Source organism: Asterias amurensis, chromosome 17 (assembly GCF_032118995.1).
Source record: "Asterias amurensis chromosome 17, ASM3211899v1".
Lineage (NCBI taxonomy): Eukaryota > Metazoa > Echinodermata > Asteroidea > Forcipulatida > Asteriidae > Asterias > Asterias amurensis.
In genome coordinates, this window is record NC_092664.1 from 12,820,354 (window position 1) to 12,848,187 (window position 27,834).

General features: G+C 38.4%; 1 protein-coding gene across 1 annotated transcript; it reads left to right on the top strand.

Moving 5' to 3' along the window:
• On the top strand, positions 1–27,725 carry LOC139950176 (protein DVR-1 homolog). The gene is made up of 6 exons (XM_071948813.1): positions 1–1,350; positions 22,323–22,518; positions 24,018–24,169; positions 25,022–25,237; positions 26,069–26,145; positions 26,402–27,725. The coding sequence occupies exons 1-6, from the start codon at positions 927–929 to the stop codon at positions 26,660–26,662; spliced, it is 1,326 nt and encodes a 441-aa protein (XP_071804914.1). The 5' UTR covers positions 1–926; the 3' UTR covers positions 26,663–27,725.
• The last annotated feature ends 109 nt before the right edge of the window (positions 27,726–27,834 follow it).

The following is a 27,834-nucleotide window of genomic DNA, read 5'->3' on the forward strand; positions in this document are numbered from 1 at the left end:
AAAAACCAAATGTGGCATTGATTGTACATGTGGTGTAGTTTGCCTTTCCTGCTTCCATTGCTCATTATGAAGGAGTTTAAGAACCCCTGCTCTGGTGAGTGTAGTGACTCTGTCGGTTCATTGATTGATGTGGCAGTCGCTTGGGAAATACAAGTAGAGGAGTTTTGTTGAGCTGTTGTAACTCCACACGTTCTACTACCTTGTTCGAGGAGAGAGATAAACTGCTACGTGTTCACACACCACAAGAGGCCGTGTACCGTCCGCGATTGTTTTGAGAGTGTAGAATGTAAGATTTGGCTTCATGTGACAGTCGAATCGTGGAATATTGTATCATTTACAATACAGTAGGTTTGCTGTGAGCCATAACAACATGGATGTACTTGTGCATGTACCATAACAAAACATACCACTGTTGAGCACGCAATTGAAGCACAACAACACACGGCATCAGTACTACTCTGATGGTCATCAGCAACTTCGGGTACCCACCGCAGACCACGAAATATCCCACGGTACGCCGTTTGCGGTTACTACACGAACACGCACACAACAGCTTGATTGCTTTACCATTCGCATCTGAGAGGAAATTATAAGCTTTTCTGAAAGATTGGTGTGAAGGAAGGAGGGTCTTTGTCATCTTTGATAATTGACTCTGCATGTGTATGTGGTGCAGTCGCTCGGAACCGCTGTGGTGCCCCTACTCATCTTAGCTGACATTTACCGACGGAACATCTACTTATCAAGTTATGTGACGCTAGCTTGAAGAACTTCTGAAATCATTAAAGAGTATCCACTACTGCAGGTCGTTTTCTTTGATACATCATTCACATTGGTAGTCAGCAGAGAGCCTTTGTTTTCGTCTGCACAAAATGTACTGATACAGTCGTCTCCTAAAACACTCTCACAGTACCCCCCAAAAAACAAACATGCAGCGACTTGCCACCGTTCTCGGCATGGTACTCCTCGTACTGCAGGCTACATCAGCGCAGTTTTACTCCAGCGACGAAATACGGCGTTTTACCCGGGATGTGGATTCCACGATGAGTGGCATGCGAAGCGCGGCTTACAGTGCCGACGATACGCAAGATATCCAGGAGGAGATTTTGAACTTGCTCGGTCTGAAACGAAGACCGAGGCCGGACGCCGTGAAAGGGACACACAACCGCTCGGCACCACTCTTCATGTTGGACCTTTACCGCTCGTTGAATACCAAGGAGTTCGAAGATGAAGATTTGGATTTGTATTTGCTCTCTGATGATGTGGTTACATGGATGCCTGGGACTACCTTCAATTACACCATGAATGAGGTGTCTGCTTTAAATCAGGCTGATACCATCATGAGTCTTCCAGGTAAGGTGACTGTTGATAAACGCGTCTATAGAGCCTTGTGTATTATACTGGTGTAGAAATATTTACCTTTCCACTTCACAATTAAAGTGTTAAAAGCGAGGCTGGAAGGTATCAAACAGTCGTGTTTCCTTTTGCCATAATGATTGTTCATATGGATTTTTTTTCAATTTCCGTAAATAAATAATTATAATATTAACAATATGACGAAACTGATATTTTATATAGTATAAAGAGTATTAAAATACTCTTTCATATAGTTTACTTGAAGGATAGGAGTCTACTGTTCTGGTGGTCATTATAGACCAATAATATCAAAGTTATACTTTATATATATCGTCCGCCCTCTGCATTGGGTTTGAAGCAGTTCCCGCCATCATTCAGCAACCAATCCCTTAGCAGACTAGGTGCAAATAACGTAACCCTCTTCCCTACGGCGGAGGAGGGTTACGTTTTCACAACTATTAGCAGACAATCTCTTTGAAACAGAAGTTCAAAGCATTTTGTCCCTTTTTGGACGTGTAAAACTGTTTTCATTTTTTATTTGAATTCAAATAAATTAAATTTTAACAGGGCTTTACATTTCAGCTACTCCTTAGTAGAACTACTGGTGGTACGATAGCGGAACGAACCACGAACTCATAGTTCTAACTTATGTAGAAGTACCTTTGGTTTTGAGTGAGCCCTAAAAAAATTTAAATCTATAAAAACAACGGCACATATTCTCATTCAATTCCATTGTTGATAATATCATGGAGGTAGGATCTAAATATTCTGACTGAATGTCAACAAGTTCTGAATTGTTATAAATCTGGAACCTGCTGCGGTATCGGAACCTGCGGTCGCCGGAACCCACGACCTCCGGAACTTGCGGGAACTTGCGACATATTGCTAGAGCACAGACACGTTAGTCTAAAGCATGGAGGTAGAAATAGATCCCATGGGCTAAGTTATCTAGCCCAAATTGTGGCTCATTACTTGATGTCTAACCACTGGAAGTATTCGGCACTGCTCCTTCCCATGCCGTGCAAAGGTTTCATTTTATGTCTCATGTCTTGAGTTTGTTCACAGAAAGCCACAAAAGAACCTTAAAATACCACGCATTGATTGCAAAAGGATTAAGATACAGACTTCCTGCTGTGGCTCTAAAGTTAAAAAGTAGCCGAGACTCAAGACTGACTGTTAACAACAAAAATGAGTAATGTTTGTGATAGAGTCCCGATTTGGGCTTAATTAAAGGCACTGAACACGCTTTGTATTTACTGAAATATAGCCCCAAAACGTACTTGGTAACATCGGGGAGGTGTGGATAGTGTAAAATATTGTGAGAAACAGCTCCCTATGAAAAACGTAAAAGGTAATTTCCCTACATATCACTCAAATATTTGAATCCGAGAAAGACTTCAGGTCTGAAGCCTTTCTCATTCATGTGAAAGTACACATCTGTGCAACAAACAAGGGTGTTTTCTCTTACATTATTTCGTGCAACTTCGATGAACAATTGAGCCAACATTTTCACAGATTTCTTGTTTGATGCGTATATTGTTGTGATACACCATGGAGGTAGTATGGTTACATGGATGGCTCTATGGATGGACAAACCGAGTGAGAACACTGGTCTTTGACAATTACCAAACGTGTCCAGTGCCTTTAAAACTACTTTGTCCTGCCGTGCCCGTGTTGACTGCCATAGCTCCTACTCCTACATTGTACAGGGCTAGAGTGGGTTTGATGACTGACCTCCCCACCTGTCACATGGATATAAACCAGCTGGACGGCTAATTAGCCCACTTATTGTAACCCAGCAAGAAACCTCAAGTTGCTCAGTCACTTTGCAGTCCACACATTGTGGCCCTCTAAACCCAAGGAACACAGTGGGTTGTAGGGTTGTATGCTGTAACATAATACATCATTGTGTAGGAGTCAGTTCAGACATGGATGTATTATAGCCCCATGGCTCAGAAGGGCTCGCCATATTGGTGTTGTGGGGTCTGGTTTGCGAGGGTCTGAGGCAGTGACAACATGTCTGATAATTCACGGAGGCAACGAAGGCGGTTGCCTCCATGCCCCTTTGGTCGGTGCCTTGGTGCCCTTCATATGATCCAGTAGAAAGTTCCTATCTCCGCATAGGTTGCCCTTTACCAAGGGGATAATGCCTTTGTGCCTTTGCCCTTATAGAAACGAAGCGTAGGGTCATTAGATAAACTTATGTGGCGCAAAGGTTGACAACAACACCATGAGAAATTCCAGCACTTCAAATCAACTTGTAAAACCAAAGCTTTCCTTCCACCATGCCAATGCAGTCAATGCACCATGCATGGATAAACTCTTTGCTCCATGGTTTAGAAAAAGGCTTGTAATGTATCTGTGTTGTTGGTCTGAACATGGTCTGAACTGCGAGGTTCATTTGAGGCAATGGTAAACTTAAAGTCACCTGGAAATTTTTTTTTTTCTTTCAAACATAAGAGTATATGCTTACGAACAATAAAACAATTTTTTTAGTAATTGTTTGTCACGATTTATATGTTTAAAAAATGTATAAAGTTGTTTGGGGGCTGACTCCGCCTACCCCTTTTGTGACGTCAGTCGAGGCAGACTTTGCCTGCAATGCGTATAGTAAACACACGTGCAAAGTACATGTACGTCCAAGTCGTGAGTTGGTACATGTCAAAAAGTGTTTTTCTGCATTCAGCAGCAATACACCTGGTCGGCATTGCCGGAAAAACAATTTTTTTTTTTTGAAACGTACAAACTCACGACTTGGTCCGTACATGTACTTTGCAATTGTGTTTACTCTACGCGTTATAGGCAAAGTCTGCCTCGATTGACGTCACGAACAGCGCCCTCTCGGGTCGGGGTCTACTCTTAAATTTGTAAATAACATAAGAACTGATTTTTTTTAAACCTGAGTTAACTGTTTATTCACACTCCACTCATCAAAACACATATTTTAGTGACAAAAGCTTTATTTTGAAAAAATACCACTTCCAGGTGACTTAAAGAGAAACTGTCTACAGCAACTTGAGAAATTCCAGCACCAAAAATCAACTCATGTCATTGCAGAACCCAAGCTTCCCTTTCCTCCATGGTGATAAATCGTTTTATTATAGAACCATATCTCAATGACAGAACGCAGGGTCGTGGGACTGGTTCGGGAATTCAGGCATCGTGGCCTAAAAAGTTAAATGGCCATTTCTCATTCCCTTCAGATATTTTAAGAGGCGCCTTGTTTAGTAAGTCTATTAAAGGCATTGAATTAAAAATTTGACACTGTTGATAATTACTTAAAATAATTATTATAATAAAAACCTACTTCGGTAACGAGCAATGGAGAGCTGGCCTGTTGATAGATAGAACATTGTGAGAAACCGCTCCCTCTGAACATAGAGCAAGGATCAGATTGCTCTATGCTCTGAAGTAACATAGTTTTTGAAAGAGGTCTCATTGAAATATTTGAATCTGATAAAACATTTCAGGGTTGAAGCCTTTTAAAGCGTCTGTGTTACCACCGCACAAAACAACTGTTGGTTTTGTGAATAATATATCTTCAGCGTCGTCATAGTATCATATTCCCAAACGCGACGTGGTACCATCCAATTTAACACCAAACAAGAAAAAAAGTACTTCTACAAATATGTCATGATGGTGTTGGCAGAAGCACAACTCTCTCTTTGGGAGCTAAGTAGATCCCGAAGTTGTCAGGTTAAGATATATGAATTAGGGTGATATTAAACAGTTGTAAAAGTGTGTTTTTTTGGAGATCGTCCAAATATTAATAAGTTCAAGCATCCGTCTGAACAAATTAATCCGTTCTGTCTTAGAGTTGCAGAGACACATCAGCCAAAATAGACACATCTTGGACTGTAAATAACCGCGTAGGGCCTACTTCTAAATGTATTAAAACAATATTTAGGAGTAGTATACGGGCTTCCACTCGATGCTTGCAGGGTTTGCCACCTCTAGTAATTTTCAAATACCAGTCTTTTCACTTTGTGTATCTCAAACCTGTTATCCAATAACAAACCTGTGAAAATTTTTAACTCAACTTAAAAGTTGCGAGATAATAATGGAAGAAAAAACACCTTTGTCACACGAAGTTGTGTGCTTTAAAGCCATTGGACACTTTCGGTAAACAGTATTGTCAAAATCCCACACTTCGTGTATCACAACTTATATATAAAATATTAACAAACCTGTGAAAATTTAGGCTCAATCGGTCATCGGAGTCGGGAGAAAATAACGGGAAAACCCACTCTTGTTTCCGCACGTTTCGCCGTGTCATGACATGTGTTTAAAATAAATCCCTAATTCTCGATATAGCAATTCTCGATATAGCCTATCGAGAATTGATATTGTTTTAACGTTTTCTCAAAAAGTAAAGCATTTCATGGAATAATATTTGTAAAGAGAAGTCTTTCACCATTATCTTCTGTAAACCCTGTAAGTTATTTGTAAATTTGTGAACTTTTATTTTTTGAGTAGTGGGCCGTGTCCGAATTGGTGGCTACGGATGCGGCTACGACCGTTGCCAGGGGTGTTGCTAAGGGCGTCCTATACTTCAATGCATGATGACCGGTGGCCGTAGCCGCCAATTCGGATCCGGCCGTAGTATATTTATGGGCTTCCACTTGATGCTTGCAGGGTTTGCCTTTAACTTTATCAATATCAGTCTAGCCACTGTTGATGGAGAATGTTGTGGACGAGGCTGTGGATTTAACCTCGGTTTAGCTGCTTGCTGCTCAGGTACGTCATTACACGTACTGTATGTGACATTGTGGGGTTCGATACCCTTACACACTCCGACTTATGGGGTAGGCCCTACTTTATAACTAGTGGAGGCCCAGACCAGACCAATAGAGCAATGACCAGAATGCTACCCCACATGGTTCTCTCTCTCTCTCTTTTTTTAGTGGTACCCCAAAGGAATGAGAATAATATAATGGAAGTACCCCAATACTTTCATGTATGCAACTTGTAAGTAAGGGTGAGTTTCCACCCAAATATTTGTAACCAGCTAGATAGCTTCACATGATAACCTTAATTGTTATCTTAGTATCAAAGGGTGGTAGCGTTTTCGAGATATCGCCGAAAATCCAGAGCGGTTTAATGTCCAAAAGCAAGGTTGGAACTCACAATCTGATGAACGTTTCTTAACTAATGTTTGGTCGATATAAATTGAGATATTTTTCTATAACCACATTATTTTCGAAGTGAAATGATTCTCCAAATGCTTTATACTATCCAATCCAAAGCTGCTAACCAATTCTTCTAACAAGTAAGTTTTGGTTGCCATAGTAAAGGAACATTGCTGAATTGCGGGTTTTTGTATTGTATTGTATTGTATTGGTTGTTTGTGCTAACAAATCAGTTGCTGGCAGTGTATTATAAGCACTTTGTAATCCACCCTACACTGACAATGAGATTGATCGGCCGTCTGGGTTACGCGAAAATAGTGGAAAACGGATTACACATTTTGCATGAAATCCATTCAAATACAAATTAATGAAACGCTCACTGGGCGATAAGTAACTCCACAAACGGGGATTTAGTTTTTATTAATTTCTCATCAAATGTGACACTTTAGACGGAAGTGTTTCAAGGGAGGTTTTCTACCATCATCATAAGACCGTGTAAATCTGTGATCTTAAACGATTTTTTGTACCAATTCTGTAATGTTTTAAAGATTGCATATCAGTTTACTGTGAACTCTTCAGCTTGGTTCGGCCTTCATTGGTGGAGTAAAAGTTCTTTAAATCTTAGCTCTGCTAGACGTATGATTGATTTGCCTAAGGCCGTAATTTTTTACAAAAAATGTGGTTGCCACATGAAGTCATTTGTCCGCGGCTGGTCAAACGACCGCTCATCAGTTGCGCACGCTCAAAATCATGCAAAAAATAATGTGTGGGTTCAGCAATAATTGGACCGTTCCTTACTTCGGGGTCAAAGGTCATGGTGTCTTAAGTAGTCCATGCAATATTAATTTTGCCACGTTTGCAATATTGTTTAAAGGTAGTGGACACTATTGTTAAAGGCAGTGGACACTATTGGTAATTACTCAAAATAATTATCATCATAAAAGCTTTCTTGGTTACGAGTAATGGGGAGAGGTTGATAGTATAAAACATCTGAAGTGACGTAGTTTTCGAGAGAGAAGTAATTTTCTACGAATTTGATTTCGAGACCTCAAGTTTAGAACTTGAGGTCTCGAAATCAAGCATCAGAAAGCACACAACTTCGTGTGACAAGGGTGTTTTTTCTTTCATTATTATCTCGCAACTTCTTTGACCGATTGAGCTCAAATTTTCACAGGTTTGTTATTTTATGCATATGTTGAGATACACCAAGTGAGAAGACTGGTCTTTGACATTTACCAATAGTGTCCACTGTCTTTAAGTACTCAAAACATTTTGTTTGCATAAAAACATAAAAGCTCACATTTTCTAAATATCCGAAACGATCATTGGATAGGGGACAATGTTAAGTTCTCACATTTTCCGAAAAAAATTCTCTTAGGGATTATGGTACTTTTTGTATGACACAAAACAACACAATTTTTTTACAAGTTAACATTAAACATACACGGTTTAAAGATAATTGATAGTAGAAAGCTTAAAATTCCCCTTAAAAGTAGTGGAGACTATTGGTAATTACTCAAAATAATTATAAGCACAAAACCTTACTTGGGGACGAGTAATTGTGAGCTGTTGATATTAAACATTTTTGAGAAAAGGCTCCCTCTGAATTAACGTAGTTTTCAAGAAAGAAATAATTTTCCACGAATTGGGTTTCAAAACCTCAGAATAAGATTTTGAGGCCTCAAAATCAAGCATCTAAAAAAAACACAACTTCGTGTGACAAGGTTGTTTTTCTTTCGTTATTATCTCGCAACTTTTCACTGGTTTGTTATTTTATGCATAATTATGTTGGGAAACACCAAGCGAGAAGACTGGTCTTTGACAATTACCAATAGTGTCCAGTGTCTTTTAATTTTGTATACCTTTTGTTTTTGGCCATGTCTTTAATAACTCACTTTGAATGAAGGTGTACATGTACATTGTATGTAATATAATTTATCTGTAGCAGTAAGTTTCAGCTTCATTTATCGTCAAGTTTTTGAGAAGAAAAAGTGAAAATTACATGGCGATTTTGACACGGTGTTATTGTTGTATTCAGTTCTTGTAAATACGTCTGTGTACACATGCTAAAATAATTTTCGTTTCCAGGAAATTAATTTCGTGACTTGTTTTAATCATTTCTCAAAAATTACAGCACCTCAGCAAGTAATATTTTAAGGGAAGTCTTTCTACCATCATCATCTTCAAACCTTAGTTGAATGTAAATCAGTGGACAGGCCTGATACTTCACGGAGGCAACGAAGGCGATTGCCTCCGTTGCCCCTTGCCATTGCCTTGGTGCCCTTGAAATGCTTAAGTAGAAATTTACATTTTCCTCATAGGGTGCCCTTTGCTAAAGAGAAAATGCCTCGGTGCCCTTGCCCTTTCAAAAATGAAGCATACAGGCCTGAGTGGATATTGTGTCCTGTGTCCTACACAAAGTAGTACCCAAACCCTTTAAGCACTATTCCTGTAAAATGACATTGCACAATAGGTGTGATATCGGTCAGAAACCTAAATTGGTGCCCCTGAAATATTCAACTATGCCCTCTTAGCAGACGCAAATGACATGTTGTCAAGTGGTTGATGGATGACATGAAACAAGTACGTGTGAAAACGTTCCGAAAACTAATTTTGCAGCATCCTCAAAAACGTTGACATTAATTAACTATGGAAGGCTCATAGGGCAAACAACATTAAGGTAATCAATGTGTGTTGAAGAGGTTTTCAACTAGTGGTTTAAACCCAACGACGCCTGGTTCTTGATAATTTTACCGAGACGAAGGTAGGGTCGTATAGATATACTTCTGTCAACGGTATTTTGATTTACATCAGCATTGTGGTGAACAATTTAGTTTAAATTTTTTATTTCTGTCGTTACAACCAAAAATAAGGACAATTTGTTTCCAAGCTGAAAAGTGTGCATGTTTTTTTACGTTTTCGCCCGACTCACACGACGGATTAAGCCCAAATGTTAACAGGTTTGTTATTTCATCATGTATCGCAAAAAAAAATCAATTTCTGTGACTATTTTGTCAGCTGTACATGTCCTTAAAGGCACGTTTGGTGATTAAATGGTGAAACGAGAACACCCTTGTTGGACGATTTTGTGTGCTTTCAGATAGAAATAAAAGACTTCGTTTTTTAATATTTTTAGTGAGAAATTACCCCTTTCTCAAAACTACCGTTACTTCGGAGGGAGTCGTTTCCCACAGTGTTATATACTATCAACAGCTCTCCGATGCTCTTACCAATTCAGGTCAGTTTTTAAGTTAATATTTGTTTGGGTAATTACCAAACGTGTACATTCCCTTTAAAAAAAAAAGAGAGAATTAGCTCTTGCAAACAACTTTGCCAACCGTTGGGAAATGTAAAAATAGGGCCTACGGTCTGACGTTTCGACCCTAGCAGAGTCTTTCACCTGCCCCTTCCCTCCCACCTTTGTATCCCTATTTATTGTTTACCCCTTGTTTTTGTGCTTTCTGGCTAAATATCTCTCTCTCTCTCTCTCTCTATTTATGTATTTCCACTTAACTGCTCTTGTAACACTTAGTTACCTGTTTATTTTTTCTGTGTTGTCATTATTTAGCCTTCGAGAAGGACTCTTCCAAAACAACTTCACCCAGATTGTGAATCATAAGTGCTGAGCACATAACCGTCATATTATTTGGTGATTATTCAACTGTGGTCAAGGTTAAAGCGCTCCCTCGGTGCGGGTTCTTTAATTTATTGTCCGGGAGTTATAGGAAAAGGATGTTGTGTTCCCTTCGGCGTAATAAAGATGTTTGTTAAACGCCTCCATTTGACCATGATTTGACCATTCTCTATGATTTGACGAAGATCAGCTGTCCGACCTCGTTCCCACGGGCTGTGTGTTTGTTTATCGTCCCGTCTTAAACAAGACACGGGTAATTGTCAAGATGAGATTATCATTTCATAGCAAGTGCGCCCACAGTTTCTGGTTTTTATTATGGTCAATAAAGTAACACAGAATGGCGAATGGGTGAACAAACTTGTAAGAACTTGCATGAGCCGCCATCTTTGATTAAAACGTGCGTGCATGAAAGGCTATCATTGGCTGAGAGTCGTCCGCAGTTGTATGCTTGTAGTTCATCAAAGATGGCGGTCAGTGACGTCATTCCATCTAACTACACTCGCATAACCCTCGACGTTACTCTGAGATCACGCGCACGTTTTTGGGGCACGAAGAACAAGCACCGTCCAATTGCCCCAGTGAAGGCGCTGTTTGAGAGCTTGACGTCTTTGCAAGGGGTCATCTGTTCAGATGCAACCTTCTTTTGTAGCAAGTTAAGCTTTCGGTTTGAAATTCTTTTGTGTAGGGAAGCAGTTTAGTTGTCTTGCCCTGCATTCATGCGTCATTGGGGGCGCTGTTTAAGAGTGTGACGTCATTACAAGGGGTCTATTTGATAACGGCCTTGTTTTGTGGTCTTAGACAGCACCTTTAGCTCTTGGGAATCAAGTACGCTTCAATTATTCTTCATTTCCTCTTAACATGAAAGGTAACAGTTTCAAAACAATATTGGGGGTGATTGTACCTTTATAATTGATTTATTGAAGTACAGTCACATTTCTACTTTTTAATAACTGTACCTCTTGATTCTAACAGGAAGCCACCCATCACACTTATGATGTATCACTTCATTTCCATCGTTTCCACTCGTTGAAAAAAATACTAAAGAGGTCTTCCTTGTGGTAACCATGCATAACTGCTAGACGCAAACTTGCAATTCTCGTCAATTACCGTCACAACTGCCAACCCAATGACTATTCTACTAATCGTCTCGATTGAATCTACTCAAGTACACAATTTTCGGTTGAACTATTGACCTTTTCGAAACCACGGTTTCGGCTTTGGATTCGGCTTCAGGCTCCATCCTCTCGTCTGAAGCCCTGAGCGCGGACGCAAATTATACGCAATGTGTCAAAAACAATCGCAGGGCAAGCTAGCCTGAGCCTGAGTCTTGAGCCGAAGCCGTGGTTTTGCAAATGGCCTCTATTTGTCTGAAGTTATTTCCACTGTGCGTGGATCACTCATCGCTGCGTACTTAGCTTCAATATACTAGGACTGACAACTCCGGGATTTGCTAAATTAATGTGTAAAGCTGAGGAAATTTGTAAAGAAAACAGAGGGAATTTCGGGAGGCATTTCTCAACAAAGTGGCGGATGTTCTTGATTAGTAATAACCCGTCACTGACGATAGCCAGTCATCGAGACTGGCATCTTACCGTATAAGTGACTCACCTTGAAAAGCTTCGGCGCTAATTCTCTACCCATTATAAACTATAGTCGTCTTCACTTTAGTTGTTTCTGGGCCACTTTCAAAGAGTGTGAGATTGTAGTTGTCCTGAAATTTATATTTGACTCGACCTGAAGCAGTTCAACAGTTCAATAAACTGCTTGGTTATATAATTATATTGGGGTGGGTTTAACAAAGAGTTAAGATTGTCTTATCTCGAGATAGTTACTCGTCCTAACTTTGGAATACCCTTTATTTTTTTAATCAGTCCTAGGGATAGTCCTAAGTTAGGACTAGTCCTAGGTTCCTTTTAAAATCGATCCCTGTAAGTGTAGGATATCGCTCTAAAATTCCGTGCAACTGTTAGTTGCACGGAATAGACTTCTTGCGTTGGCCGCCATCTTTGATGACGTCAACCAATGGAAATGTGTACGCGATGTGCGCGACTCTCGGCCAATGATAGCTCTTCACTTACCTCTGTGAGTGGGGCCGTTTTGGGCCTGTGACGTCCTCGACCCCGAAGAAAGTGTCTCAATGGGTCAAACCTCAATTGGGCAAAACCTTTTTTTGTTTGTTTTTAAGGTCATCTTGGTCTAGGATCGGAGTCAAAACATGGTCACGATGATCCGGAAATCGGGTTGTGCTGACCCGGTAGTGGTCATATGACACGTTAGGGCACTTCTCAGGTTCAATAGTTAATATTATGAAGTTTTCACAGCGTTGTACTAGATTTATTGTATTGAAGACTGAACTCTCTTAATGTAAAAGAGTGAAAAAGCACTCTTTGAAGAGCCATATAAAGGACAACTCTTTTTCGAGTGGTCTTCCGCTCTTTAAGATTGAACTTTGCATCTTTTTGAGTGATTTTTCACTCTGTCCTGGAGTGAAACCTCTCTAAAAGAGTAAAATAACCACCACTCTTTTTGAAAAGCCGTATGGAGGACAGCTCGAAATGTAAAGAGTGGTGTTTTTCACTCTTTTACATTTAGAGAGAATGATTTAAAGGGGAGGTTTACATTATGGTAATTATTAACTCTAAGGTTATGGCAATACAAAACCTTCGGTTGGAAGTATCACAGCTGTACAAAGAAGCATATTGAGACATATTTCACTTCGAAGTAATGAAGATCTAAACAAAATATCATTGTTTATGTTCCAAAATTTGGATCTGAGGAAGTAACTGACATTGGTAAAGTTTCTTTAATAGTGTTTTCCTATTTTGGATTACTCTTCCTGCGTGGACATAACCGCTTCGGGTTTTTGGTGATATCTCAAAAACGCTACCGCCTTTTAAAATGAAATCTTCACATGTAATTTTTATGGTATATGTCTACATTTATAAAGGAATTAACGCAATGGGAGACTTTGTTACGGTAAGTGGCAGCATACTTACCAGGTAAATTTCCATTGTTAAATAGTTCTGAGCGTGCGCACATGACCAAGAACAATGGATTTTACCTAGTAAGTATGCTGCCACCAAGCGTCCCAAAATTCTCCCATCGAATAGTTACAACAACTATTGGTATACTATACTTTGACTTTAAACGAACATGCTCCTTCACAATCAGTACGTTTATTAATTGATAACTTGTAGAGTTCAATCATACACTTGAGTTGCATCTAGCCTGTTTGTAGAACACTTGGCTTTTAGAGTGTGGTGCAGGGAGCAAGCAACATTGATGTTGCAGCTTTCCATGTGTGATGACTTGAAATATTATGTCCTGCGTAATTTATAAGAATGGAATATGGGTCAATAAATTAAGCGCAGATCGGCAACTTAGGAACAAGTTGCCTTGGATCGGACGAGTTGATCTATAAAAAAAACGTGTGTACAGTTACCGTTCGTTATAAAATGCATTAGGGTTGGAAAGATGTTTTATGGGAGTCAAACATTTGACTCCCATTTAACTCCGACCGTGTTAGTCGACGAGGTGAAAGGAAAACCGTGCAATTTCGAGACATGTTTCTGTGGATCATTGTATTCTACTTTTACAACATCTTTCTACCCATATGCATTTTATAACAAACGGTTACAAACGCTTTTCAAAGACCATCTTGATCGATCCAAGGCAACGTGTCACTTTAACTATAGCATGTGACCACCTGTAGGAACATTACGGAATTGGTTAGAAGACAAAAATCGTCTAAGATAACAGATTTTATATAAACTTACACATGATGATGAAAGTAGAAAACATCCTTTGAAATATTTCTATTTGAAATGTCATATTTGATGAGAAATAAATAAGACTAATTTTCCGTTTGGAGTTTATCACTCAGTGAGCGTTTTTTTTTTTTTTAAATCGATGTCATGCAAAATGTGTAATCGGTCTGTCACCGATTTCTTGTTTCTTGTGATCCAGATGGCCGATGGATTTCAAACTTGTATACAGGTTTATCAGTTTATGTATGATGGATTACAGTCCGCAACTGTTTTGTTTGCAAAAACCAATTTTGTAAAGTTCCTTTAAATCTTACCCCAAACCTTATTTCTCGGAGCTTACTGTGTCTTTTTTATCAACTGTTTTTTTTTTCAAGCAGCATCATCAGATGGTTGCATCCCGACGTTTTATGAAAGGAAACATTACTTAAAGAAATACCAGCGTTCCCTTTTTAATTTATCAGAAGGTTTTCTGTTGCATGGACCGTGTGTTATAAATTATGGGAAAATGAAACACAAGCCGGGTTAATTACTTGCCAGGTTTTTGTTTTTTCTGAAGGTCGTGAATGCAATAAATCAGGTTCTTTTGGGAAGTGAAAAGACATAAATTGTGGACATAAAAGGTTACTCATATCCAAGCCGTAAATGTGTAACCATCTCGCGGTGTAAATACTTCCATATTCTTTAATTTGCGTGACATGGCAGTAATTCAGATTCATGTAGAATTCAACCACTTTCATAAAAGTAGGTTTACAGTATGTTATAAGTATTGCTTTTTTATTGAAGTGATTCGATTTTTAGTTTGCTCTGTTTTTTTGGTTGGAACTTTTGAGACGTAACACAATTTTCATTGTATCATTTTGGACAAAGGATATCGGATTTTTGTGTGAATGGGTAACAAACTATAGAGACCCAATTTCATAGCGCTGCTTAAAGGCACTGGACACCATTAGTTACTCAAAATAATTGTTAGCATAAAAACTTACTTTGCAACGAACAATGGAGAGCTGTTGAAAGTGTAAAACATTGTGAGAAACGGCTCCCTCTGAAGTGACATAGTTTTTGAGAAAGAAGTAACTTTCTCACGCAAATAATAATATACATCAGACATAACGCATATTATAAGGCATCTGAAAGCAAACAAATTTGTGCAAAAATGGTGTTTTTTCTTGTATTATTTTCTTGCAATGTCGACGACTGCAGTTGAGTCAAAATTTTCACTTATATGTGTTGTTTTATGCATATGTTGGGATAAACTATAAGTGAGAGTATACATGTACTGGTCTGACAATCTTACCAAACGTGTCCAGCACAAAAGTAAGCTAAGCACACAATCATTTTGCTTACCAGTATATACGGCAACCGTCCTGGCGTCCACGATATGATGTCATCATGTGCCAATTATGATTGATGTTCTGTTTGTCAATCAATCAATCAATCAACCATTCAAGCAATCAATCAAGCAATCAGTCAAACAATCGTTCAATTATCGATCAATCAATATTATGGGGCATCTGATAGAGCGCCAATCGTTTAGAGTTGCCTGTTCTGAGGCATTTAGCAAAGTGAAGGAACATTTTTAAGACCAAAGCCGTCACGAGTTAGTCCATGAATCGTGTACATTCCAGGGCCTTTTTGGTAGGCAAGGTACTACTGGTCATTATGGGAAGTGCTACATTAATGTGTCATTAATTCCACATAATTTCAAGAGTTATATAAAATAATAGTGGTTCGAGGTGACTTTTCGTTATTCTGCCGCGGAGGAGTACAATCAAAACACACTTTACTTAAAAACTCACTCCGCGGATCTAAATCAGCTAAAAGTATATAGTCAAAGTAGTATAGTTAAAAGGCAGTTTTTTTCAGGAACAATCATATAAATCTACTTCGCGGTAATAAGTAGATACACATGGTGTTACCGCAAACCAAATATAGATAGCTCACCATGCAATGCCTCAAATAATTGGTGTTACCGCAAACCGAAAATAAACTGATACCTCAACATGCAATGCCTCAAACATGCTTAAACTTATGGAGGAATCAGCTCAAACTAATCCTTACACGATTACTCATACGGTCTGCCTCCATTCCTCCACGGTCATGTCATGGAAAAACAATAGGCAAAGCTGTCACATTGTGTCACGTTATGAAGCATTGATGATTACCACTGCTACACTTAGTTTCCGTTCCGTGATAAATGGACCAGATTAGTGGCTTAGCTCTTACAACTTTTTGTTTGTTCCAGGTTTTGTCCCGAGTGGAATGAATGGTCAATTTAAGAGACGGTTTTATTATTTTAGGATGTTAGATGATTGTTTCCAGGCTGGTGATTTATCAGGTTTAGTCTGGTTCTGGGGTAATAAAATTAAAAGCTCTTTGCAAAATCACTGGTTGGGTTTACGGGCTCCAGCTTTGGCTTCGTCTGCCCGTTTGAAGTCCCGTAAGGAGTGCGCATATTTTCTAAATAGCCGAAACGGTCATTGGATAGGGGAAAATGTAATGTTCTCACATTTTCCGAAAAATTCCCTTAGTGTTTTGGGTACTTTTTGTATGACACAAACCAACACAATTGTCCACAGATTTACATTAAACGTACACGGTTTAAAGATAATGACAGTAGAAAGCTTAAATTCTCCCTTGAGAATTTACTTGACGAGGTTCTGTAGTGCTGTAAATTAGCAAAACAAACAAACAAACAAATTATTTTAACGGATTTACGCGTCTGTCCTGAAAATATTTTCAACGACTAATAAAGCTAATTTCGCTGGGACCAGGAGTCCTAAATATCCAGCTAGACTCAAGAGTTCTAGTATTGTTAAAAGGCTACTGAAGCTAGCAGGTATAGGCCAATGCATATGTATTATTTGTACATATATATTATTTTGGTTTGCGGTAACACCATGTGTTATTTGGTTCGAACATGGTTCGAAGTATGCCTACAATTTAAAAGCAGCCTTCGACAGAAAGCACTTTTATTATCATTTCAAAAGATACGAGTATGTATCCCCCAAACTTGAATTCGAGAAACGTTCCTGTGTCAGAAACGTTTCTCAGATTGTGTATTCATAGTATAATAATGCCTACATTTACATACAGTTCCGTATCGTAATATTATAAGAAACACAAACAGCCACAATTCCATACAAGTTTGTCAGAACACCCCCCCCCCCCTCCCTCTTACACAGGCATATTTGTTATGACAGCTATGGGGGTTCCTTTTTCGTAACGAGAACAAAGAAAACATTGTGTGCTACAGTATTGTTTCATCGTGTAATGTATACACAGTAAGTTGGCTTGTGTAAGGGCTATATGTAGCCTATATCTGACAAACTTCAGATATGTATATTTGGTTTGCGGTAACACCATGTGTGTATCTACTTGCCAGGTAGAGTTGTTCTTAGAGAACTGTCTTGCTTTATTCTACCGTTTCACTTCAGATAGTGTATGGACACTTTATAAGGGGGTGCCATTGAACCTTTTCCCTGACACTTCACCAAAATATAGAACAACCCAATCACCAAAAATCAAAGTGGACTACTTGTGTTTACAGAAGGTCTATCTACACACCTAGTGTAAACTATCTATACCTCAGCCCTTCACAATCTATCTTTCGTTACAGACATCATTCATAACCCATTGCTCCCCGTGGATCATAGCTAGCAAAGTTAACGTAAATAGTTATTTTGCCCTTCTTCACCCTAGGCAACCCTACGTAAACATGGCGCAGTTGGCAGGCTTGGGGGCGTTTCCGGATAGCCCGCTGAGTGGAACTGAAAATACACTTGGCACGTGTTAAGTTACATACACCTGTTTGACATTCCTTCTGGATGACGAGACTACGATCCCTTTGAAAGACTAGACTTGATTTCAAGTCGGAGATCGTGGTTGTTTCTCTACGTCAACTCCGCAAAATGCCAAGACTTGGTTATCAGACACCCTATAACTCGTAGGCTATGACGGTGGTCAATAAGGTTTTTTTCTTTCTTTCACTATTCTCACGCAGAGAATATTTGATTACCAATTGAGTCCAAGTTTTCACATATTTTATGTTTTATGCAAATGTTTGAATACACAATGGAGGTAGAATCACAGTACTGATCTTTGACAATATACAAAATATGTCCAGTGCCTTTAATTCACAAGAGGGCGTTCTTCAGGCAGGTAGACTAAAAGCCACGACCACAGACTTGGAACCAAGTCTATTCTTAAGTCTATTTTATAGGCTCAACTAATAGTTCCCATTTGCTCTCAATATCGAAACCACGAGCCCGCACTTTCCAATCCCTTGCGTATTCAATGCGGCAACTCAATCACTAACTCTGAAGCTAACCAATTTCACAGGATCCGTTTGTTGTCACAAAATATTTTGTCAAAGCAAACCAATGGTGAAGTTGCTCTAGCTAATTCCTTATCTCGGTCGATTTACCCCCGTAAAATGTACACTGGGCTACATTTTGGAAATGGTATACACTTGGCGTATGGCCTCCTATTACCATGCTCCATGGTAATTACAAAAGATACTGACCATTACACATTTACTAATGGTAAGAACATGGACGGAATAAAAACACACTCCCTCATTATAAGAAGCACTGCAGCTGTTGGTAATGTAAAACACTTGATGTGGTTTTAGAGAGAGAGAGAGAGAGAGAGAGAGAGAGAGATATATTAAAAACCTACTTAACCTTTTAACAGCTATTTCATTTTTTGTTAAAATAGTTTTTTTCGGATAAAGTTTTTTTTTCATGTTTAACAAAGAAATTACTTTTTTTTGGGGGGGGGGGGCGTGCTGGTCTTTTTCCATCGGTCCTTTTTCACCAACCGAGCAATGGAAACGCCAATCGACGTGTATTAGTATATGCCTCTTCGGAGTTCCACATCAAACAAAATGGCTGCTCTTCTGCGGTACACTTAGCAGTCTATCTCGTGGTGAACTTGCTCTCAATTCTCCTAATTTCCATAAATCATGGTTTTATGACTGACACCAATGCCCGGTCAACTTTATCGATTAAAGGCTTCTGGTACTTTTTGTACGACACAAAACACAAGTCTACACGCAGTTTGAAGACAATGATGTTAGAAAGCTTCCCTTAAAATAGTACTTCCTGAGGTGCTATATAGTTTTTGAGAAATGAGTAAAACAATGTCCCTAAAACAAATTTCGTCTCAGGAGACAAACAAGTAGGGGCATTCACATGTAACGACATGTAACGAAAACATCGCTCTGTGATGTTCACCTTTTTTTCTCAAAAACTTGACGACTTATATTGTTGCTAAAAATTCTACAGGTATACAACATAACATAAACATCTTCTTTCAGAGTGAGTAAGGTTTCATGTCTTGGCCAAAAACTTGATCTGCAAAAGGTATCAAAACCCTTTAAAGGGTTCCGCAAATAGTACATCGTGTCTGTCATGGTTAATTTACTTCGCCTTGCTTTTGTTTACGGTTTCTGGTCGTTATCGCGACCGCTGAACTTTTTTCCCGCCGAAAATAGTGGTGATGATTGGGATACTTGATCTGACGTGTTTATGTACATTTTCCCCTCGCAATATACTGTGGATCACCATGTCCCATGTCTTTAAAGTTTGACTATATGATGGGCGTGTTAACATAGATGGATTCTCATTATTAATGGGGAAAAGTGAAGAATGTGTTTGGAGCAATTTACGGGGGAAAATAAACAGTGAACCGTAATCAGTTCAGACAAATGCGTGCGGGTGTGTGTGCCTTAAAAGTTCAACCATAGAGAAATGACCCACCGTTCAACTCACTGTATAAAGAACACAAGTCCGTTCCGCAGGTCCCTCCACCATTTGAAATTTTGACCTTTAATTGAAGATTTTTTTAAGCAAATCTTAAATATTGAAAAGAGGGATATAACCAGCCTCTTTTTGTTTAGTAATTTTCGAAGACCGTATTCTCACTTGGTGTATCCCATGCACCATATATAAAATATAAAGTCTGTGAAAATTTTGACTCAATTGAATTGGTCATCGAAGTTGCAAGAGAAAAATGAAAGGAAAACACCTTTGTTTCACAAATAAGTATACTTCCAGGTGCCTTGTAAAAGAGGGAGCCGTTTTAATTATTACAAGTTTTTTATACTATTATCAGCTCTCCTTCGCTCGTTACCAAGTAAGTTTTATGCTGAACATTATTTTGAGTACTACGTGTCCAGGGGTGGATTTTACAAAGAGTTAGGACTAGTCTTATCTCGAGTTAGGAAGAGTTACTCGTCCTAACTTAGGACTAGCTGTATACGTTTTTGATATCTCTTAGGACTAGTCCTAACTCTTTGTGAAATCCACCCCTGGTCCTATACTTTTTACTATAAGTCGTGTTAGCAATTTCTCATTATTAATGGTAAATTAACGGGGGCAAACAAAAAGTGAAAAGTTCGTTATCCCACCATAAATTAAGTTCAAACAAAAACACGTGTGTGTGTATTTAAAGCGCATTGGAAAAGTTTTGCGAAAGAAAGTTCAGGTGGTACTAAAGAACACAACGTCCGTTCCCCGAGTCCCTCCAACATTTGAAATCTGGACCTTTAAAGATGAAACAAATCTGAAATATTTTAAGGCGGGATACAAGATAGCATACTTTTGATGACCAATTGAGCCCAATTGTTCACAGATTTGTTATTCCATGCATGGTGGGATACAATTAACTGGTCTTTGACAATTACCAGACGTGTCCAGTGCCTATAAGGGCATAAACAAGAATGTTGATAAAGTTCTTTTATACAAAACAAAGCGTATATTAAAATAATTATTTGCAGTTTTAATCAGAGTGCCCTATAGTTCCATTGTGTCCGACTACATTTTATGGAGTACATTCTTAACATTTAATCCAATTGTAGAGATATCTATATTAATAGAGATATCTCTATTAACCATAGAGATATCTATATTATTAATGGAGATATCTCTTTACAAATAGAGATATCTCTATAATAGAGATATCTCTATTAATAGAGATAGAGATATCTCTATTAGAGATATCTCTATTAGAGATATCTCTATTAATAGAGATATCTCTATATATCTATATTAATAGAGATATCTCTATATTAACAATACAGATATCTCTATTATTAATAGAGATATCTCTATTAATAGAGATATCTCTATTAGTAGAGATAGAGATATCTCTATTGATAGAGATATCTCTATTGATAGAGATATCACTATTAATAGAGATACTCCATAATATTTGTCCTCACTTTCGCCGCTCGGCGAATAAAAGAAGTTTCCAAACAATGTTTGAGCGTCTAGTCTGTCTAGGGAGCCAGTGACATCCCCACCTGTTACTGAAAAGCATTAGTGCTTCACTGATTTAACATTCTGAGAAATCAAACTATGGGTGGCATTTTTTTTTTCCTTTTTCGGAAGAAACAAAAATGTTGCAGAACCCGAGATGAATCAGCAGCTGTTGATTGGTGATCGATCACCAGATCCAAGATCCTCAAGATAAATGTTGGTTATTTTTACCCAATTTCTCAGAGAAGTTAAAGGTTGAAGACGGTCAAACTCAAGTGTGGGCGTTTTGTTCATCAATGTTTTTGTTTTGTTTTATGTTGATTCATTCTATTTTTTTGAAATATAATGTTGTTTTTATTTAAATGTAAACTGAGAGACAAATTTCACTTTGTACTAATTTTGTTTCAGTTTAGGTTTTAGTCCCACTCGATCACATTACTTCACCAACCTAAGCCCTGCTTAAAGGAACACGTTGCCTTGGATCGGTCGAGTTGGTCTTTGAAAAGCGTTTGTAACCGTTTGTTATAAAATGCATATGATTACAAAGATATTTTAAAAGTAGAATATAATGATCCACACAAGTATCACTCGAAATTGCGCGGTTATCCTTTTACCTCGTCGACTAACACGGTCGGTGTTATAGTTCGCAAAGTAAAAGGAAAACCACGCAATTTCGAGGCAAATTTGTGTGGATCATTGTACTCTACTTTTAAATCATCTTTCTAACCGATCCAAGGTATTTCTTAAATTTTAAGACCGAGGCAGATCTTATCTACATTGTCAGCTCCTGAGTTATTGGTTTATATTTTAAGAATCTATGACCACTGGTATGCACGTTTTCACATTATTGTTTATCTTATCAACTGACAAAAAGTGCATTCCGACGTTGCAACGCAAAATAATGACTAGACTAGTTTTGAAGACACACATTCTGATAGGGCTTCAAATTTATGTTTGTTGACTTTTCCATTAAACTGCAATCATTTGAGGCATTTAACGGGGCACATTGAATTCGGAATGTGCGCTTTATGCCTTAAAAAAGCATTTGGTTTGAAATGAATATGATTTAAATAATATGTTTAAGTAAAATATAATGATTTAGTAATGTTTCTGCACAGTATAGGAAGACGATGATGGGTGATGAATAACCAATGTGAAATTGTGTTTTTTCTTTCCTTAGTACATTACAAAGAGAAAGCAATAGCGAAGCACGGACCTCATCGGTACCACTTTGATCTGACACGGATACCTGAAGAGGAGACAGTTACAGCAGCCGAGCTCCGGGTGTTCCGATATAACACCAACCAATCTCCTGGGAATGGAACCTACAGGATTAATATATACCAGGTTCTACCTCCGGATCAAGAAAGTGGAAGGTAAGAAGCCAAAGATCCGGGCCCAATTTTATTTAAAGTGTTCAGCATCAAATACTGCTCAACAAATTTCTTTGCTTAAACAAAATTTGAGGAAGCATGAGTCACAACACTGATACTTTATGGATTGAGTGCGCAGGCCGGTTTACTGTTTCTGTTAAGCAACACTTTTTTTATGCTAAGTAAGTTTTTGTGCTTGCAGGCTTTATGAAATTAGACCTGTGCCAAAATTTATAGAGCTGCTTAAAGTCACCTGGAAATAGAATTTTGTTTTCTTTCAAACATAAGAGTATATGCTTACGAACAATAAAACAATTTTTTTAGTAATTGTTTGTCACGATTTATATGTTTAAAACATATATAAAGTTGTTTGGGGGGCTGACTCCGCCTACCCCTTTTGTGACGTCAATCGAGGCAGACTTTGCCTGCAATGCGTATAGTAAACACGTGCAAAGTACATGTACGTCAAAGTCGTGAGTTGGTACGTTTCAAAAAGTGTTTTTCTGCATTCAGCAGCAATACACCTGGTCGGCATTGCGGGGAAAAAAACAAAAAAATCTTTTTTTGAAACGTACAAACTCACGACTTGGTCCGTACATGTACTTTGCAATTGTGTTTACTCTACGCATTACAGGCAAAGTCTGCCTCGATTGACGTCACGAACAGCGCCCTCCCGGGTCGGGGTCTACTCTTAAATTTGTAAATAACATAAGAACTGATTTTTTAAAACCTTAGTTAACTGTTAATTAACATTCCACTCTTTAAAACACATATATTAGTGACAAAAGCTTTATTTTGAAAAAATACCACTTCCAGGTGACTTTAAGCACAAAAATTAGCACAATAAAATTATGCTTACCAGAATAAGTTTACAAGCCAAACTACCATGCCACATTTACATTTTATTGTGTGGTATCTTGTGGTTTTGTTTTGCAAAGCAGAACATTTTCAAACAATATTTTCTGCATTAGCAGCTCTTAGGAATTGTGCCCTGGTTTGGAGCTGGTCCAAAAGAAGCCATTTTGAGATATGTGCAGGACACCAAATCTGTCTGATACACCCTAATCAAACTGTGCACAGTGTCCACAATATCGCAAACGGCTAATTTGGGGAGCGCGCTACCATGGGAAGCGGGCCATATCGATACCTCTCTGGGCCCAATTTCATAGAGCTGCTTAAGCAAAACATTCTCCTTAAGCAAAAAATTCCTTACTTAGTAAAATCAGATTTTTGGCCAAGACCCCACTCAATTGTTATGCTAAGTAATCAACAGCTAAATACCAGTCTCAAGCAATGTACATGGCATGAAATTTTTGCCAGTAACATGTGTAAAATAAGCCAGCTATTTTGGTGCTTAAGCAAATGTTTTGCTTAAGTAGCTCTATGAAATTGGCCCCTGGATGAAAACTGTCTATGACTATTTGGAGAGCTTTACCATTCCTGTATTATACCTTTATTTAAAATACTGCAAATTTGTGATTTTTGTTTTTGCATCATAACAGAACCTCCAGGTCAATGGCGTATTTGGATGGGCAAGTGGTCGGTCGAGGTGAGCATGGATGGCTCGTATTTGACGTCTCGATGGCAAGTTCTTCTTGGCGTACATCTCCACGGGCTAACATGGGATTGCACGTTACTGTGGAAACATTACAGGGTATGTGAGAAGTTTAACATTTTGATTTTGTTGCAATGTGCATTGAAGTGTTTTATATTAAGGATCAAGACTCTAATTTGGGATAAGATTTCACAAGACAGCAGAGCCTGAAGTTCAAATCGGACTAACATTTATTTTGCAAGACCAAAATCTAAATAAGAAAGAACTTTCTTACTATTTTTTATTTAAATAAGTCTCATTTTTCATTATGGGTAAGTATTCATCACTTTATTCTATCGAAAGTTGCTAGATACTTCTAGCCAAGTAAATTGTTATTGTTGTTAATTTTAAGATAGTGATTTATAAAAGTATCATTGTGTTACCATAAGAGAGGTTTGCGATAACACCTGGTGGAAATCTCAGTCCAGTTCATTTCAGAACCAATAATCATTTCAGAACCAATCAAAAAGAGATTTGCACATAAACTTATCGCAAACTTAAAGACAGTGGACACTAATGGTAATTGTTAAAGACCAGTCTTCTCACTTGGTGTATATCAACATATGCATAAAATAACAAACCTGTGAAAATTTGAGCTTGATTGGTCGTCGGAGTTGCGAGATAACTATGAAAGAAAATACACCCTTGTCACACGAAGTTTAGTGCATTTAGATGCTTGATTTTAATACCTCAAATTCTAAATCTGATGTCTCAAAATCAAATTCATGGAAAATTACTTCTTTCTCGAAAACTATGCCACTTCAGAGGGAGCTGTTTCTCATATCGTTTTATACAACCAACCTCTCCCCATTACTTATTACCAAGTGAGGCTTTATGCTGATAATTATTTTGAGTATTTTATACCAATAGTGTCCACTGCCTTTAATGTTGTGTTGTTGGATGTTCTTGTAGGACAGTCAGTGGATCCCAGTGTGATCGGTCTGGTGGGTGTAGACAGTGAACAAGGCAAGGAACCATTCATGGTAGCCTTCTTTCAAGGTACAGATCAACAGCGGACATCCAGAGTGAGAAGTAGACGAAGCACAACCAGAAAACCAAAGAAGAACAAAAAAAATGAGAAGCCAACTACAAACTCACTCAATGATCTTGGAACGCCATCTCTGAATGGTGAGTCTTACACTGGGCCTGAAACATTCTGGACGTAATAAAAGCGATTGCCTCCATGCCCCCCTAGTATTGCTTTGGTGCCATTAAAATGCTCCTGTAGAAATTTGCAATTTCCTTAATTAGGGTGCCCTTTACCAAAGAGAAAATGCCTTGGTGGCCTTGCCATTCCAAAAGAGAAGCATACAGGCCTGAGTTCATATAACTGGTTTTCTTTTCACAAACTAAATGATTAATCAATACAACTCTCAAGCAAGGGCCACTGTCAGCATTTACTGAAATCATGAGAGTAGTGACAACAGAATTAAACAAAAAGAAATGAAGAAAATACGTTACCACAAAAATGCCATAAGCTGGGAAGTAGGTGAGTTTTGAGTTGGCACTTGAAGGTCACTTACCTGACAGCACATTGCAGCTTTTTCCACAGTTTAGGGGCATCAACAAAGAATTAAAAAAATATATATCTTGCATTTTTGTGATGCCCCTGACTTCAGAGGGAGCCATTTCTCACAATATTTTATACTATCAACAGTTATTTAGAGTAATTACCAATAGTGTCCAGTGCCTTTAAAGAGAGCATGAGATAACATGAGGTAACACCTCCAATGATCATTTGGAGCAAAACAGCAGACTCCTATTTGATGGGTGAATGCTTTTTTGACAACCTAGCAAAAAAAAATAACAGAAGGTAACTTTTCTTGTGAAGGTCATATGTCACAGCTTTGGTAGTTATTCTTGCCAAATCTTGAGGTGAGTTGACATTTGTTTAGAGGGGGGAAAATAAAATTGTAAAGACCAGTTAAAAAAATAATCCTTGATTCTCTCTCCCTTCAGCAAACTCGGGGTCAGTCAGACAGCGAGAATGTCAGAAGAGGTCACTGCAGGTCAACTTCCGTGACCTTGAATGGCAGGTAAAGTACATCATCTTGTTATTCTGCTGGGGTCTATTTATAAATATACACACATATGGGATGTTGAGAGACTGTGATTGATTGGATGAGAGTGTGGTTTCTTTTTCAACTTTTTTATTTAGTGGCGGTCATTTGTGAAAAGAACTATGCATTTGCTTTAAAATATTGTTATTTTGACTCTCTGTTTGGATGGAATGAAGAAAAAAAAGATCTTGAAATAAAAAATAACTATGCAGGTGTTCAATTTTATGTTCAGGACTGGATCATCGCACCCCATGGATACGCTGCCTACTACTGCGAAGGGGAGTGCGTATTTCCACTCAACGACCACCTGAATGCGACCAACCATGCCATAGTACAGACATTAGTGAATTTACGGAGTCCGGACGCCGTACCGCAAGCCTGCTGTGCTCCAACCAAACTCAGTGCTATCTCGGTTCTCTTCTTTGACGACAGCTCTAATGTGATACTGAAGAAGTACAGGAATATGGTGGTACGTGCTTGCGGCTGTCACTGAGTCTCTCTCTCTAGATAGTCCTCTTTAAAGTACATCTTTAAGTCTGCCATTTTTTACGGGCAACAGACCGTGCAAGTCTCGCGCTGTCTTTTTTAAAATAATGTACCGTGTTCAAAAAGGACTATTGGCAGCGTTGAGTAGCACAAAATTGGTTACTTGATTGGCCAAAATTTACCTCAAAAAACATTTACACCCCCAAAAACATTTACAACAGATTGTGCTAGTCTCCCGCTGTCTCTTGTTAAACAATGACCATTGTTCAAATAGGCCTTCAGGCAGCAATGAGTTGCAGTAAAATGATAACTTGATGGCAAAAATTTCCCTTAAAAAAAACTATTTACACCCATTGCTAGGAAGAATATCAAGTACTTTCGATTTCTTTTGCCTGGCAAAAATAAATTCATCAGTGATTTTGCCTAGTTTGATAAAATTTATATTAATTGTGATGAACAATCACTTTTTTACCATGGTTTGTAAAACCTGCTGTTGTGACGCAGCTAAGACAAAAACCCCAGTTGCCCGTAAAGATGTCATAATATCAGGAACTATCTGTTAAACATAAAACAGAACCCTAAATCATTTATATCCTGCCTCCCCTAGTATTTTTTTATTTTCACTGGAGGTTTGCGGTAGCACCTTTTAATGTTCCCCAGGAGAAAAACTAGAGAGCCAGAGGCAGTTATATGTGTCTGCAAACTCAATATTTCAATCATTAATAGCTCGGGGTCTGTTATGGAGCTGGTATAGCACAAATTTGCTAAACGGTGATAAAATACTGCTTAGTGGAAAATTTTTACTAACCAAATTGCATGTGATTTACATTGTGAAGACTGTTTCCCTGGTAAGTAATTTCATGAAGCTGTTTGGCAGAAAATACTGCTTGACATATTTCTTTGCAAGTAAGAATTTAGTCGGGCAACAATCACAGCAATGTAAACTTAACATTATTTTGGCTGGTAACCCAGTTCTGTTAAGCAATACTTTTCTGTGCTTAGCAAGTTTTTGTGCTTACAGCCTTTATGAAATTGGGCTTAAAGGCCGAGTCACACTGCAGCGATAAAAATCACGACGCAAAGAGAAGGCATACTATTGGTTGAATTGCTCCATGCAGATTACGCATACGCACATGCAACCAATCAAGGGTGTGCATTTGTTATCATTCTCGTTTTGTT

What these genes read in the sequence shown, in the direction of transcription:
- LOC139950176 (XM_071948813.1), top strand. Translation starts at nt 927, where the DNA reads ATGCAGCGACTTGCCACCGTTCTCGGCATGGTACTCCTCGTACTGCAG. An exon ending in TACCATCATGAGTCTTCCAG is followed by an intron (nt 1,351 to 22,322) that starts GTAAGGTGACTG and finishes TTCTTTCCTTAG; the next exon opens with TACATTACAAAGAGAAAGCA. An exon ending in TGGAACGCCATCTCTGAATG is followed by an intron (nt 25,238 to 26,068) that starts GTGAGTCTTACA and finishes CTCTCCCTTCAG; the next exon opens with CAAACTCGGGGTCAGTCAGA.